General features: G+C 45.2%; 1 protein-coding gene across 1 annotated transcript in view; it reads left to right on the plus strand.

The window, feature by feature from the left end:
- The window catches only part of LOC119393891 (DNA polymerase epsilon catalytic subunit A), a 102712-nt gene that overhangs the window by 66338 nt on the left and 21744 nt on the right, over positions 1-14630 (plus strand). The window contains exons 33-38 of the mRNA XM_037661081.2: positions 2954-3060; positions 4801-4929; positions 8372-8538; positions 9995-10155; positions 12206-12381; positions 13003-13117. Of these exons, the coding sequence (XP_037517009.1) occupies positions 2954-3060; positions 4801-4929; positions 8372-8538; positions 9995-10155; positions 12206-12381; positions 13003-13117 (855 nt within the window). The remainder of the gene's footprint in view (positions 1-2953; positions 3061-4800; positions 4930-8371; positions 8539-9994; positions 10156-12205; positions 12382-13002; positions 13118-14630) is intronic.

A 14630-nucleotide genomic window follows, 5' to 3' on the forward strand; every position in this document is an offset into this window, starting at 1 on the left:
GCTTATTGTGCAGCTCCCTAAGATGAAATACCGTTTATGATGCGGTTGCGGAAAAATATTTCTGACAAACGCAGTAGCAAGTGCGGTTCTCAAAGGAGGTACATTGCTGGGGAGGGATCGACGAGGTCGTTACGAAGGGCGAGGGCACGCGCTGTGAAAGAACGAGGGGCGGAGGGAGGAAAAAGAAAAAAGTGGAGAAGGATGGTGGCTTCCTAGGCGACGGAGAAGCCTTTGCACCGGCGCCGGCAAGACTCCGGCCACTTGCCGGCCGCGCGCTCCGCGTGGAACGTGCGATCGCGTCCTCATCAAGTGCACTTTAAAGTAAGTTTCCTGTCGGGAAAAGCGTCGTCGTTATCACACTTGCTACAGATATCGCGTTTGCTACCTCGTCCACAAATTGAAAAGTTTTGCGGCTTCATGAGGCGAGCTTTCGCCTTTTCTGCCAGTGCGTGGACTTAAACGAGCTTGGCGGGCTTTTGTCGCCATTGATCTCCCGGCCGTGAACACAAACTTCGTATCACGCGCGCTGTTCTTGGGTTAGTGCTTGAGTGCGATCTTTTCGACGTCCGATCTTCATGATGTCTGGGACAAACTTCCCATGACACCATGCTGAACCGCAGGCGTGGCCCAATCAGCGTTGGTTGCTTTTCGGTAGCGGTCGCGGGCGATAAAAGTTGCGGTTTGGTGCGGAATCAAAGAAACTCCTTGCGATGGCTGCACTTGAAGGGGAGGGAATCATATCGTTAATGAAAATGAGGGCATGGTTAGCACATGCAGCTCTCGAATGGTGGTTCCTGATTCGATTGCAGTGTCTTGGACATCGGGTGCGCGCCTGTGAAATCGAACGATCGGTATTGTTCAGCACGCGAAATTTCGGTCATGATTTGACATAGTTTCTGTGTAATGCGCATACCTCGAGGTGGCCTGAAACGTAGTTGGCGAATTTCCGCGATGGCGCTTTGTTTTGTTTGCTTTTTTCCCCCGTGTTCATTTCTTTGGCAATGCGGGTATTTGGCAGTTAATTTTTGAACATTTGAAAATTTAAGTGGTTGTAAGCACCCCGAATCGCATGTGTCGATTATCGGACACGCGAGGCTACATGCTCAACGCGTCAACACGTTTTGCGCAAGTGTAGCCTTTGAAGAAGGCTGTTTTGGTTAGTGTGGTACCGCTTATAGTGCGGTTATTTGCGACTCTGGCAACTTAAAGGGGCCCTGCAACACTTTTCGAGCATGCTCAAAAAGCGCTGCCGATCGGTAGTCGAGGCTCCCGAGAACACGCGAGCCAAATATTATAGCGATGCGCACGGCCTGGAATTTACAATAAATTCTCAAAGTCAGCTGAAAATCGCTCCCTCTTCTCTCGACAAATGATGTATTAGTCCGCAAAATATGACGCGATTGTCGGCAGTTCCACCATTGGCTGATGTTATAATCACGATAACACCCTCATTATTACTTTCGTTGTTAATTTTGAGTTCAATAAGTAGATAATATGTACGTTTATATTCTGTTATCGCGTTAAAAACACCGAACAAACATTAATATTAGCACTTCCGGTCTCACCGACAGCTCGTCTGCTCGTAGTTGCGTGGTTCCGTTTTCTTCGCCATGCGCAGTGCCGAAAACGTGAATATTTCTGTGCTTTTGACCATCGCCGGTTGCCGTTGAGAGGGGCAGCCGTTCGAGTGTTGCCTCGTCAGCTGAGAACTGCATCGTCGGCACGTTCTCACGACCGACCGAGGCACGGGCGCAGCGTGTCTCCGATAACAATGCTGGCGTTCGGTAATGGCGGCGCTTCGGGGTCGTCTGCCAGTGCCGTCTTACGAGGCGGTGTATCGGAGTATGGGCCGAAACCGATCTCAGCTGTCATTCGTTCCAAACGAGCGCGCACGTTTGCTTCCATGGTTGGCAGAGCGATGAAAACACTACAGCGTTCGAGGTGCACACCCAACATTACCAAACCGACGCGCAGTTTTCAAGCACGCGCGATACACAGCGCGATCGACCCCGCTCGACGAGAATGACGCAAGCGGACCGGAAGTGGCGGCACAGACCACGTGGTTGCGCCGAGACGCCAGAGAGAAAAAAATGAAAAAAATGCCGCCGGCGCTGACGTCGCCTCCTCGCACCTCGGCCCTCCCTCCCTCCCCTCACGCCGCGCGCAGCTTTCCGCGCGCTCGCTGCGTTGAGTTGAGAGAGAAAGCTGCGGAACGTGATCTCTATAATTTGGTAACACCACTTAGACTTGACGGATTCGAAAAATTTTTGCGGCATATGACTCGTGAAGAGTCATACGTCAATAATGAGACTATTCCAATATAACTAAGAAAGGTGTTGCAGGGCCCCTTTAAGTTATAAGCGGTCTATACTGTATATAGGTCTAAGCACAACATCCTTCATTTTCAGAGCTGTGTTGAAATGTTTCTGCTCCATTCTCTATGACAGACAGTCCACTACCGCAAGCAGACAGATTGAGTACAAAGACTGAGGTTGAGACTGAGGCTGAGGTACAAAGCAAAAGCACTTGGTGGTCAAGGTGCCCAAGCTGCAGCTAAGCTAAACTGTTCCAACAATGTTCGCTAGAATGAGGCTGTAAAAATTCGAGCTACTTAAAATCACTACGCTAATGCTCGTACTGTTCTTATTGTATGTTGTATGCAGAGCAGAAGTGAAGGGAGAGAATACCAGTGTAAGCAAATGAGGTGTCTAGTGATCGAATGCTACTATATCTTTGCTGAAGTCATTAAATGGACAGGAGTGCAAATGTAAGGGAAATGCAGTCGATGGCAGGGAGTTTGCAGTTATGGAGTGGAGTCAGCCAACTGAGTACAGGGAGCAACTTCAACCCAAAAGGAGAAGGCTTTTATCTTGAAGTGAAAAAATATATAATCATGATGGTGAACTGATGTAATCATATTCAATGACACGGAGTGCCTGCCTAACCTCTTCAGGAAACTGACACGTTCAACTTTCGACATCTGGAGTTTGGAACGCTGGCACAACATGAGTACCTGGAGCCAGGCACCCTCAAGTACTTGTACCTCTACCATCATGTTGAGTAAGTGTAGCCACAGTTGCGTGCAGAGTATAAGTCAGCATCTGGTTTTGCAGTGACATCAGGAGTGTTTGCAGTTTGCTTTTATTGTCACTCTGTCTTTTCCATTTATTTTTGCTCTTGCTTACAATTAAAACAAACTTAGCTTTGGTTTGCTTGAGCACGGCTCTGTTGCATGTAACAAAATTGTAAACATGAAATATAGGCACAAATGCTGCCCTCTATATAGGAATTTCTCTGTAGAACAGTATCCTTTTTTTTAGGACGTCCTCAACATAATGTTATGTGAAAGTGTTTTTCTATGGGAGCCATTTGGAATGTTCATAACAGGAGTGGGTAAGGAATAAAAATATGCATGTTTCCTTGGTTTAGGCTCTTGTGTATTTTATGGACATGTAAAGGCGCCTATGCAATGAAAAAATGCTTGGTTAGTTACACTGAGCTGTAACGATGTCTGTGCGAATATTCGAACAGTTTGAATATTCGAACGAATATTACAGTACGTATTTGAGTTTGCTTCGAAATGAATTTAAATGATTCTAAATTTCGAAGTATTCGAAACAAATGAATACACATAAACCGCGTCTAACCCCCTATAAAGGTGGTTTCACTGCAGTGGAGTGGTGCTATACCGTGAATACACCTATCCAGGGCAAATCTGCACTGCCGCGAAGCCCCACGTCAAGGTTAAATGAACATATCGCCTTCACATCGATTCATAATTTTTTCAGTTTAAAAGCTCGTTATACCGGCTTATGTGCTCTAAGTATGCAAATTTTAAAACGTAACGTATTTCACAGGTTATCACTTGCATTCTACCGAAAGTCAAATCCTGCTACTATTCAAAGTTGCTTCCACTTCCCTTTCAACCAAAAAGAATGACATTTTCACATGCCTTGTTTCAATTTAAAAAAAATATTGTGCAGGTTAGTTGTGTCATGAAAAATATGCTCATTTTTTTAATAATGTGTATTTCGAATTTTGAATTCGATTCGAAATTATTTGACCAAATCACTATTTGCTTTGAATTCAATTCGAACCTAAAATTTACTGTTCGCACAAGCCTAGTAAATAAGAATAAATTAAGTATTATTACATGCCATGTGGTAGTGGAAAGTGATATGAGTCATCTGTTAAGTGCTGTCTACTCATAAAGTATAAATTTTATTCACTGCCTGTACATATAGGGGAGCAACAGAAATATCAAAATGTTGAATGCATAATCTGGAGTTCTTTTTTTTTCCATTTTGAAAGAAGTCGTACCTAAAGAGTTAATTACAGATGGGGTTAGTTTCACGAATGCTCAGGAGACTTAATCTGGAATTCACCGTCACACCGTGGTTGTGACGGTGAAGAACGCAAAGCTCAAGCCGGTAAAGATGGAACTCTATTGGACAAACCTATGCACAGAAAAAGAAGTAATGCTCACAATGCAACGATAGCGGTGAGCACAGTCCTCGGTTGTCGATAAATCTGATCATCGGTGAAAGACGTCGTCTTTGATGCTTGCGTGATTGGACATTCCAGCGTTATTGTTGGTGCTTGAGTTATCTCCGGAATAAACAGAACTACTCGCAAGTGCGTGCAATCTTATCAAAACTTTTTAGAACAACGAGCAGTGGTAATGTGTAACAGTATTTGTGAGTGAAGCCCAGTCACATAGAAATCATGAAACAAGTGTGCATGGCAATATTGTCTCTTGTCTGTCACTCATGGATATATTGTACTGTGATTGTAATGCAGTGGCCAGAAGATGATGTTTGGCATGTTCCTACCGCCTCTCAAGAAAGGTGTTGTATTTGCTGTGGATACTGTGCGCTCCAATCAGATGCCAAACATGAGCAGCCTGTACAAGGCTGAGCGCCAGGCCAAGTGAGTTGAAGGGGCTTGCTTTCTTTCTGCTTTTCTCCACACTTACCTGCTGACTTTCGTTTGTTCTCTTAGCTTTGGCACAAGAAGATGTCGTGACACTTCTTGCTTGTTTCTGTTGTGCTTCCTGTAGCATTGACCAATGTTTAAATGTTGGCTGTGCACTTGGCAAGTCGTGGCACAGTCAGAAAATTTATCCTTTGCCGCTCACTTGAATCCTGGCTTCAATCCTCCCTGCTCACCAATCTTGACTGACACATTTCATGTTTGACTGTTGGTGATCATTTCTACAGTTAACTACAGTATAGACCGCTTATAACGTAAGTCGCCGGAGTCGCGAATATCCGCACTATAAGCGGTACCGCACTATAACCAAAACAACCTTCTACAAAGGCTGCACTTGCGCAAAACGTGTTGAGCATGTAGCCTCGCGTGTCCGATAATCGACATATGCGATTTGGGGCGCTTACAACCACTTAAATCTCCGAATGTTCAAAAATTAACCGCCAAAGACACGCATTGCCAACGAAATGAACACGGGGGGAAAAAGCAAACAAAACAAAGTGCCTTCGCGGAAATTCGCCCACTACGTTTCAGGCCACCTCGAGGTATGTGCATTACACAGAAACCATGTCGAATCGCGACCGAAATTTTACGTGCTGAGCGGTACCGATCGTTCGATTTCACGGGCACGCACGCGATGTCCAAGACATTGCAATTGAATCCGGAACCACCGTTCGAGAGTTGCACGTGCCAACCATGCCCTCGTTTTCATTAACGATATGATTCTCTTCCCTTCAAGTGCAGCCATCGCAAAAAGTTTCGTTGATTCCGCACCAAACCGCAACTTTCATCGCCCGCGACTGCTACCGAAAAGCAACCAACGCTGATTAGGCCTAGCGTGCGGTTCAGCATGTTGTCGTGGGAAGTTTCTCCAAGACAACATGAAGATCAGACGTCGAAAAGATCGCACTCAAGCACTAACCCAAGAACAGTGCGTATGATACGAAGTTCGTGCGGTCTATGTTCGCGGCTGGGAGATCAACGGCGACAAAAGCCCGCCAAGCTCGTTTAAGTCCGCGCACTGGCAGAAAAGGCGAAAGCTCGCAACATGAAGCCGCAAAACTTTTCAATTTGCGGACGAGGTAGCAAACGCAATATCTGTAGCAAGTGTGATAACGACGACGCTTTTCCCGACAGGAAACTTACTTTAAAGCGCACTTGATGAGGACGCGATCGTACGTTCCACGCGTAACGCGCTGCCGGCAAGCGGCTGCGGAGCCTTGCCGCCGCCGGTGCAAAGGCTACTCCGTCGCCTAGGCAACCACCATCCTTCCCCACTCGGCGAGCCCACACAGCGCTGCCGCGGTCTTTTTCCTCCCTCCGCTTCTCGTTCGTTCACTGTGCGTGCCCTCGCCCTTCGTAACGACCTCGTCGCTCCCTCCCCAGCGGCGTACCTCCTTCGAGAACCGCACTCGCTACCGCGTTTGTCAGAAATATTTTCCCGCAACCGCATTATAAACGGTATTTCATCTTGGCGGACTGCATAATAAGCGGTATGCGTATACATGCGGTTCTATGGGAGGGTAAACGGGAGTCGAAAAAGACCGCATTATAACCGGTCCTGCACTATATGCGGTTACGTTATAAGTAGGGGTGTGCGAATATTCGAAATTTCGAATATTTTTCGAATAGTGTTTGCTATTCGATTCGATTCGCACTGAAATTTTACTATTCGAACTATTCGAACTTCCCAAAAACAAGTGCAGTCAACGTCCGGTTGAAAGTGACCCCTTCAGATTTTCAATATGCTTCACCTCATTACACTCTCGTATTGCGGCAAAGCTGCCTTTCAAGCTCCGTTATGGTCGAACTTAGGCAAGAGACAGTCAACGTCTGATTGGAAGTGGTCCCTAGATTTTCAATCTGCTTCACCTCCTCACACCCACGTATTGCGGTAAAGCTGCCTTTCAAGGTCCGTTACGGTCGAACTTAGTCAAGAGACAGTCAACGTCCGTTTGGAAGTGGTCCCTAAATTTTCAATATGCTTCACCTCATCACACCCCTGTATTGCGGCAAAGCTGCCTTTCAAGCTCCGCTACGGTCGCATATGTATTAACTCAAGAAAACGCTGGTTCCAATATGGAGGTGAAAGATGTGGCAGAGTTTGGGGCTCATTTAATGCTGTTCTGAACCTGAAATTTGGGCAGGAAGTCCGAAAAATCGGACGCCGAAGCTTTTTAGCATCCAAAATTTTAGATGTTCTTATATATCGACATCTACGAGGCGGATTTGGAACTCCGGACTTCAAGGGAGCACACCCTTGTCCGCCACATCAGTTGGGCTTCCACAGAAGTTGAAAGAGGAGGAGAGGCTGAGGAAATGGCATCTCTGCCTATCACGTGCAAAGTGTTGTCGGCAGCACTTTGGTTGCACCAAATCATGTACATAAATACAATTCGGCCTCTACATTGCCTCACTCTTGATAAGAAAGACAACTATGAAATATGACCCCACCAGCGCTTCATCAACCTAGCGAAAAGAAACACTTTCATGTTGCTATCTCACAAGAACATACTTAGGGATTCTCTGCAACTTTTTCTGCAATTTCACTTCGAATTATTCGAAAAATGTTTGAGAAATATTCGAAAATTATTCGAAATTATTCGATTCGATTCGCACTCAATCTTTATTATTCGAATTCGCTTCGCACCCAAAATTTTGCTATTCGCACAGCTCTAGTTATAAGTGGTCTGCACTGTATTTCTGTATGTCCAGCGTATGCATTGTTTAGTAGTGTAGTGTGTAAAAGAGGTATCTATGGCCAACAGAAAGTTCAGCTGGTTGGTAGGGATTCACCATGCAGAAAGTTGAGGTGCGTATATTCAGACACAAGAGAAGATAACCAGGCAACACAAATGTCGAGTTTGTGTTGTCTGGTTGTCTTCTCTTGTGTCTGTGTCTGCAAACTTTGCCTTCTCTCATGAGGTATCTATGTTTTTGTAACTGACCACTCCAGCTCGACCGGAAACTTGTTCATTTGATGCCTAATCTAATCAGTTATATATTGTGCATGGATATGCTAAATGAAAAGTGTAAATGTTCCCAGCAAGGGAACGGCAGCACTGTCTGTCACATTTACAAGCATACATGGCATGTGAATTCTTACAGCATTAGAGTGACAGACAGTGCAACTGGTCTTGTCGCTAGGATGGCTACATTGCAGTTCTGCAGTGGTCATGTAGCACATTTAGTTGTGATTTATTCTCAGTGAAACTACTACTACTGCACCTAGACATGGTAGGAAATAAAGTTTATTGTAAAACAGTACTCTTGTACAGAATCCAAGTGCAAGTGAGCCAGTAATTTGGATGTAAGAGCATTACAACTTGTCTGCAATATTTAGTGCAACATTTAGTATGCAAAATTACTCATAATTTTGCAGGATTGAACGGGGCACAACAGCTGACCTGCTTCCTGAGGATGGCTATTCATTCGAGGTGCGAGTGGAAACGGACGTTCGCCTGGTGCATCGAGCGATACAGAGAAGCCTAGCACTGTACCGAGACGAGAAGAGGGGGCCGACCATGGTTGCCTTGCAAAGCTGCGTTTGTGAGTTTCATGCCTGTATGATCTCTTCAGGCTCAAATATTGCTGGCATTTCGAAGACAATGCCTTCCTTGGCCCCTTCTGCCTACTTTCTGTTACGGAGCATGATGGGGATGGTAATTTCTGATTGAGGTCAACTTGTCTCTAGTTGAGACCTTACTTAGCTAAGATACTGTCAGCTTAACGGGGATGAAAATTGAAGGTTAAGAAAGAATCGCGAAAAAAGTTTAGGACCACACAGCGTGCAATGGAATGGAAAAATATAGGTGTAACATTAACCCCTTGCGGTCTGTTGTCGGGCCCTGCCCGACAGCGCAACATGCATGCGGCGGTCCATGTCCGGGCACTGCTCAACAAGTTCTTTTGTGGTTGATTCACGAGCGCGTTTTTGAACTACATTATGCACCATCTGTAAAAGAGCAAATCAACTTCTTTTACATGAGGCTTGAATCTTTTAGTTTCAGGCCGCAATGGGTTGAGAGATAGAAAGACAGCAGAATTAATAAAACACATTGTTGGGTGAGTTGGTTCATACTGTGCAAAAGGTAATGATGTGGCTCAAGGCAAAGAAACAAGAGGTACAGGAAAGAACGTCAACTTTCAACTAGATTTCAGCAGTGTATAAAAAGCTGCACTGTACAAAAAGGAGCCTTTCTTAAAATTAATCTATTGCAAGTTGATGCTCTTTACTGTACCTCTTGTTTCTTCACTTTGCTTTGTGTCATTACCTTTTGCACCAGCAGTATTGGTCAGGGAACAAACAGAGGTAGTGGATATTCGAGTTGACATTAAGCAAAAGAAGTTGGTCTGGGCCGGCCACACAATGTGTGGGACAGACAGCCGGTGGTCAGTTAGAGCAACAGAATGGTTACCAAGGGATGGAAAATGCAGTTGAGGATGGCAGCGAGTTAGACGGAGTGATAAAGTTAAGAATTTTGTGGGAGTAATAAGATTGAGAGAGGCCCTTGTACAACAGTGAACATAAGAGATGATGATGGTGAATGATGAATCAGATGCGAGGTGTAGACTGGAAGTAAGCTAAGTACAGACCGAATTCGGGCAAACTATGAGTGGAAGTTGTCAATGAGAGGTGGTTGAGACTACTAGAAGTGTGTATCCAGAAGTAATGTGACAGAATGCAAGTGTCATAGCGGAATTTGGGCGTGCCTCAGACGTCACATGACATGAGTGGGAAGTGATGCCAAAGGGAAGAGGGAGGTGCGACGCAAATTCGACATTGTCTTTTGTTCACTCTTAATCCAATGATTTAGTTGTCTACAATTTTCTTATTCGTTTACGTTCTGTATTGCAGTCAGCTAGCCTCTTGAACCCTTCAATAATGTCTCCTTGCCTACGTGTATTTTTCGTACCCATAAAATATTTTTTGTCTAATTGCTCAGAGCATTCAAGAAGTGTATTAGTGATATTGCTTCTCTCACGCTTTCTTTTCTTCAAACAGCCCTGGAGGAGCTGAAGTCGGCTATGCCCGGTCTCTTCGAGTTTCCTGTGGTACCCATGCATGTTGATGACAAGGAGGACCTGTATCGTGTGCTTGAGTGGCAGCGTGTTGGTGCCAAGGCCATGATTAGGCACTACCTCAACGTAGAAACTATTCTGACAGTATGTTTGCTATACAGATCGCTTTTCCTTGTCTGTGTTCATTAGTACGTTGATTTCTACAATGCTAGGCTTGCATGAATACAGTCAAACCTCGTTACGACGAACACCACATTAACGAACATTTCAAATTAGCGAACTTTTAAGAAATCCCGTGCCGACTGCTTATATAGTTTCAATGTAAAAATATTTCACTACTACGAACTTCAGAATAACGAACATTTCAGAATAACGATCATTATTTAATTCCCGTGTAATCTTAACAACACCTCAGTACTACGAACTTATATCCCGAAATGCGAGGATTCTTAGATTTCAGTGTATCGGTCATGGCAGTCGGAGCTGTAAGGTGGCAGACGACGCAGCGTGAAGAGCGGACGCCCTCCCGCAAAAACTTGAGATGGCGTGGGAGGAGAAAGACGCGGGTGGAGAACTTTTTTTTTTTCCCTCCGTTGCGGAGGCGACAACGCATCAGGTTTTGTAAAGGCCCAACTGCATGCATTGCACGCGACTTTCGAGCGAAGGCAACTGCGACAAACGGGCTCCGTCGCGCTGTCGCGACGGGAGCACCCACATGTTCGCGACAAAGTGTCACGGTTGCTCGATTGAAAACTATTGCGTGCATGCAGGCAAATTACGAAAAAGAATTACAGAGTAGATGAATGACAACATGCCAAATTTATTATTGTCTTGTTTGAGATAAGCATGCCATAAAAGCGTTTCATGACTTTCTTTTTTCGCAATCTTATGTTTAACCGCGGCAGTAGTATCCCATGGGGCGCCCGGAAGCGTATGCTGCCTACGCTACGTCGCACTTTGCAAACTGCGTTATGTTGGGGTTAGTCCACGAGGCGCATCTCGACAACGTTTCCTCTTGCTGTCATAGAACGTTTAAGAAAAGCTGCAGTTCCTCACATCGTTGCTTCGCAGAGAGAAGGGCTACCTCACACGACGACGATGTTGACATTGCAGCAAGCTACCACCAATGCAGCAAGCTACCACCGAAACATCAAAACGCACCGTCGATCAAAATTAACGACAAAATACGGCCGCTGCCTCGCTCTCCGTGTGAGATGGGGCTGTAAAGAAGGTAGTCTATAATTTGCATTCCTTGAAGTACGCGCCGATTGGAAGCATCACGAGCAAATTGCAGCCGAAGCGAGGGTCAGAGATGCTGCCATGTTCCCGGATATCGTCATGCTCACTTCCGGGCGACAAGCGATGTTTTCTGGCTTTCCAGAAACCTGCGACGGCGGGGGGGGGGGGGGCGACAAGCGACAGCGATGAATGGCCCTTCGCGACAGCAAATCCTGTCGGCCGTTGCTCAAAACTCGCGTGCATGCAGTTGGGCCTTAAAGGATTGCAGCGATGACATGGACGACGATGTGACGGTAGCACCCGATGATAGATCGCGACGAGTCCGTGTCGGCCACAGATACGTTGGACTACTTGAGGAAACTCCGCATATTCATAGAAAAAAGCGGAACAGCGACCGAAGCAGCGCATAAAAACGCGGACGGTCTAAAATCGTTCGTGACGCAGAGTTTGTGCTGCACCCGTCAAAAAACGATCACGGACTATTTCAAATAAACGTGCCTTGACTGACGTTCACGTGTGCATTGTTGTGAGAAACGAGTTCAAGGACGTACCGTTGCAAAGGTAGGACGTTTGCGTTACTGAAATTCAGTTGTTATGGTAAATTTTTGGGCTTTCACTATAACGACCTTTCAAAATACTAACGAACATTTTTCCGCAGTCCCCTGAAGTTTGTTATACCGAGATTTCACTGTACCACTTGTTTGGTTCGAAGTGAATTCGAAGTGAATGGTAATTGGTACTGAATTTTGAAGCAAATTCAATATTATTTACTATCAAAACAAGGCGGCTTATTTTTGTCAAGAGGGCTTATCTTTGTCAAGGACTAGACAACTTCTTTTGTCGAGATATTGGCTGCAGCCTGAGACATCCCTTGTTCGAGCAGTGTGTAACGCCACAAAATGCGACAGATGTTCTCAGTTTTCAGTAAATGCGTATCACATTCACTTCTCTGCAGACAATGCTGGAGCAGTGTCGCTACTTCCACGTGCCTCTGGGTAACCTGCCAAAGGACGCCATCATGTTCGGCTGCGATCTCTTCTACGCACGTCACCTCCAGAGGCAGAACTTTGTGCTCTGGTGCTCGGAGACGGACAGGCCAGACTTGGGTGGCAAAGAAGCCGACGACAACTGGTGAGGCCAGGATTCAAAATGTGGGCTTCACTGCACAGAGGTTAGACAACGTAACTGAAATGATGCAGTTATGAGGCCCATCTGTGGATTATTGTTGTACTGTATTGTGCCATTTCATGCAAGTGAGTCTCCTTTACTTGGCGTGTTTACTGCTTTCACACTAATTAAGCCAACCAGATTTGGCACACTTTCACTCACTTTATTTCCATAAGGATTCTCGTCGATCTCAGCTTGTCACACATGATCATCACGTTTTGACATATGACCTCACCTCATCATTAGCGCTTGGCTACATTCCAAATAATGTTTGGAGAGCAGAGATTGTCAAAGGGTGGCTTTCTATTTGGTACATATATATCTGTGGGGCTCTTGTCAAGCTGCCTTACTTTCTGTCTTTCTGTTTTCCTTTTGTCTACTCTTGTTTTGTACTTGTGTACAACAGAAAGTAAGCTCTCTCCGTGAATAATGGTTGTCACCAGCTAGTGTGCAGCTTCGTCTCTTTCTAGACACCTTACATAACTGCACTATTGTTTTTTGCATGAGGCACAAAGGTGCAGGGGCTTTGTATGCTACAAAGGTCTCCTGGCTTGGATTGCATCAAATGAAATATTTTCATTACAGCCTCCTAGCTGAAGCGGATATGGCCTCCGTTTCCGAAGTCAACAACCCAGGAGCCTATACCACGGTGTGCGTTGAGATGGATCTGAATGGCTTGGCTGTGACTACCATACTTCAGGTATGTGTGAAAAACATTCACGAACAAAACTTTGGAGAGCATGATATGCCTTTTTTAGCCCAGTTTTAGTTGTTTTGTAGACCAGAACAAGAATGGCACGACAAGTTTGTGCATTAATCTAATTGCACGGTGTGTCAAGTGCCAGTGAAACGAGGTTGCAGTGTACTATATCTTATTTACTTTTATCTAGAGCTGTGCGAATAGCAAAATTTTGGGTGCGAAGCGAATTCGAATAATAAAGATTGAGTGCGAATCGAATCGAATAATTTCGAATAATTTTCGAATATTTCTCAAACATTTTTCGAATAATTCGAAGTGAAATTACAGAAAAAGTTGCAGAGAATCCCTAAGTATGTTCTTGTGAGATCGCAACATGAAAGTGTTTCTTTTCGCTAGGTTGATGAAGCGCTGGTGGGGTCATATTTCATAGTTGTCTTTCTTATCAAGAGTGAGGCAATGTAGAGGCCGAATTGTATTTATGTACATGATTTGGTGCAACCAAAGTGTTGCCGACAACACTTTACGTGTGATAGGCAGAGATGCCATTTCCTCAGCCTCTCCTCCTCTTTCAACTGCTGTGGAAGGCCAACTGATGTGGCGGACAAGGGTGTGCTCCCTTCAAGTCCGGAGTTCCAAATCTGCCTCGTAGACGTCAATATATAAGAACATCTGAAATTTTGGATGCTAAAAAGCTTCGGCGTCCGATTTTTCGGACTTCCTGCCCAAATTTCAGGTCCAAAACAGCATTAATTGAGCCCCCAACTCTGCCACATCTTTCATCACCATATTGGAACTAGCGTTTTCTTGAGTTAATACATTTGCGACCGTAGCGGAGCTTAAAAGGCAGCTTTGCCGCAATACGGGGGTGTGATGAGGTGAAGCGTATTGAAAATCTAGGGACCACTTCCAAACGGACGTTGACTGTCTCTTGGCTAAGTTCGACCGTAACGGACCTTGAAAGGCAGCTTTGCCGCAATACGGGGGTGTGAGGAGGTGAAGCATATTGAAAATCTAGGGACCACTTCCAATCAGACGTTGACTGTCTCTTGCCTAAGTTCGACCGCAACGGAGCTTGAAAGGCAGCTTTGCCGCAATACGGGGGTGTGATGAGGTGAAGCATATTGAAAATCTAGGGACCATTTCCAACCGGACTTTGTCTCTTGGCTAAGTTCGACCGTAACGGAGCTTGAAAGGCAGCTTTGCCGCAATACGAAAGTGTAATGAGGTGAAGCATACTGAAAATCTGAAGGGGTCACTTTCAACCGGACGTTGACTGCATTTGTCTTTGAGAAGTTCGAATAGTAAAATTTCAGTGCGAATCGAATCGAATAGCAAACACTATTCGAAAAATATTCGAAATTTCCAATATTCGCACACCCCTACTTTTATCTCCTATACTCTCTGAGAGTTGCCACTGGAGTATGTATATACAGTAGACTCCCAGTAAATGGAAATATCTTAAACAGAACTGCTGCTTAAACGGAACAACTGCTTTCATACTTGCTTTCATACT

The sequence above is a fragment of the Rhipicephalus sanguineus genome, chromosome 5 (assembly GCF_013339695.2).
Source record: "Rhipicephalus sanguineus isolate Rsan-2018 chromosome 5, BIME_Rsan_1.4, whole genome shotgun sequence".
Classification (NCBI taxonomy): domain Eukaryota; kingdom Metazoa; phylum Arthropoda; class Arachnida; order Ixodida; family Ixodidae; genus Rhipicephalus; species Rhipicephalus sanguineus.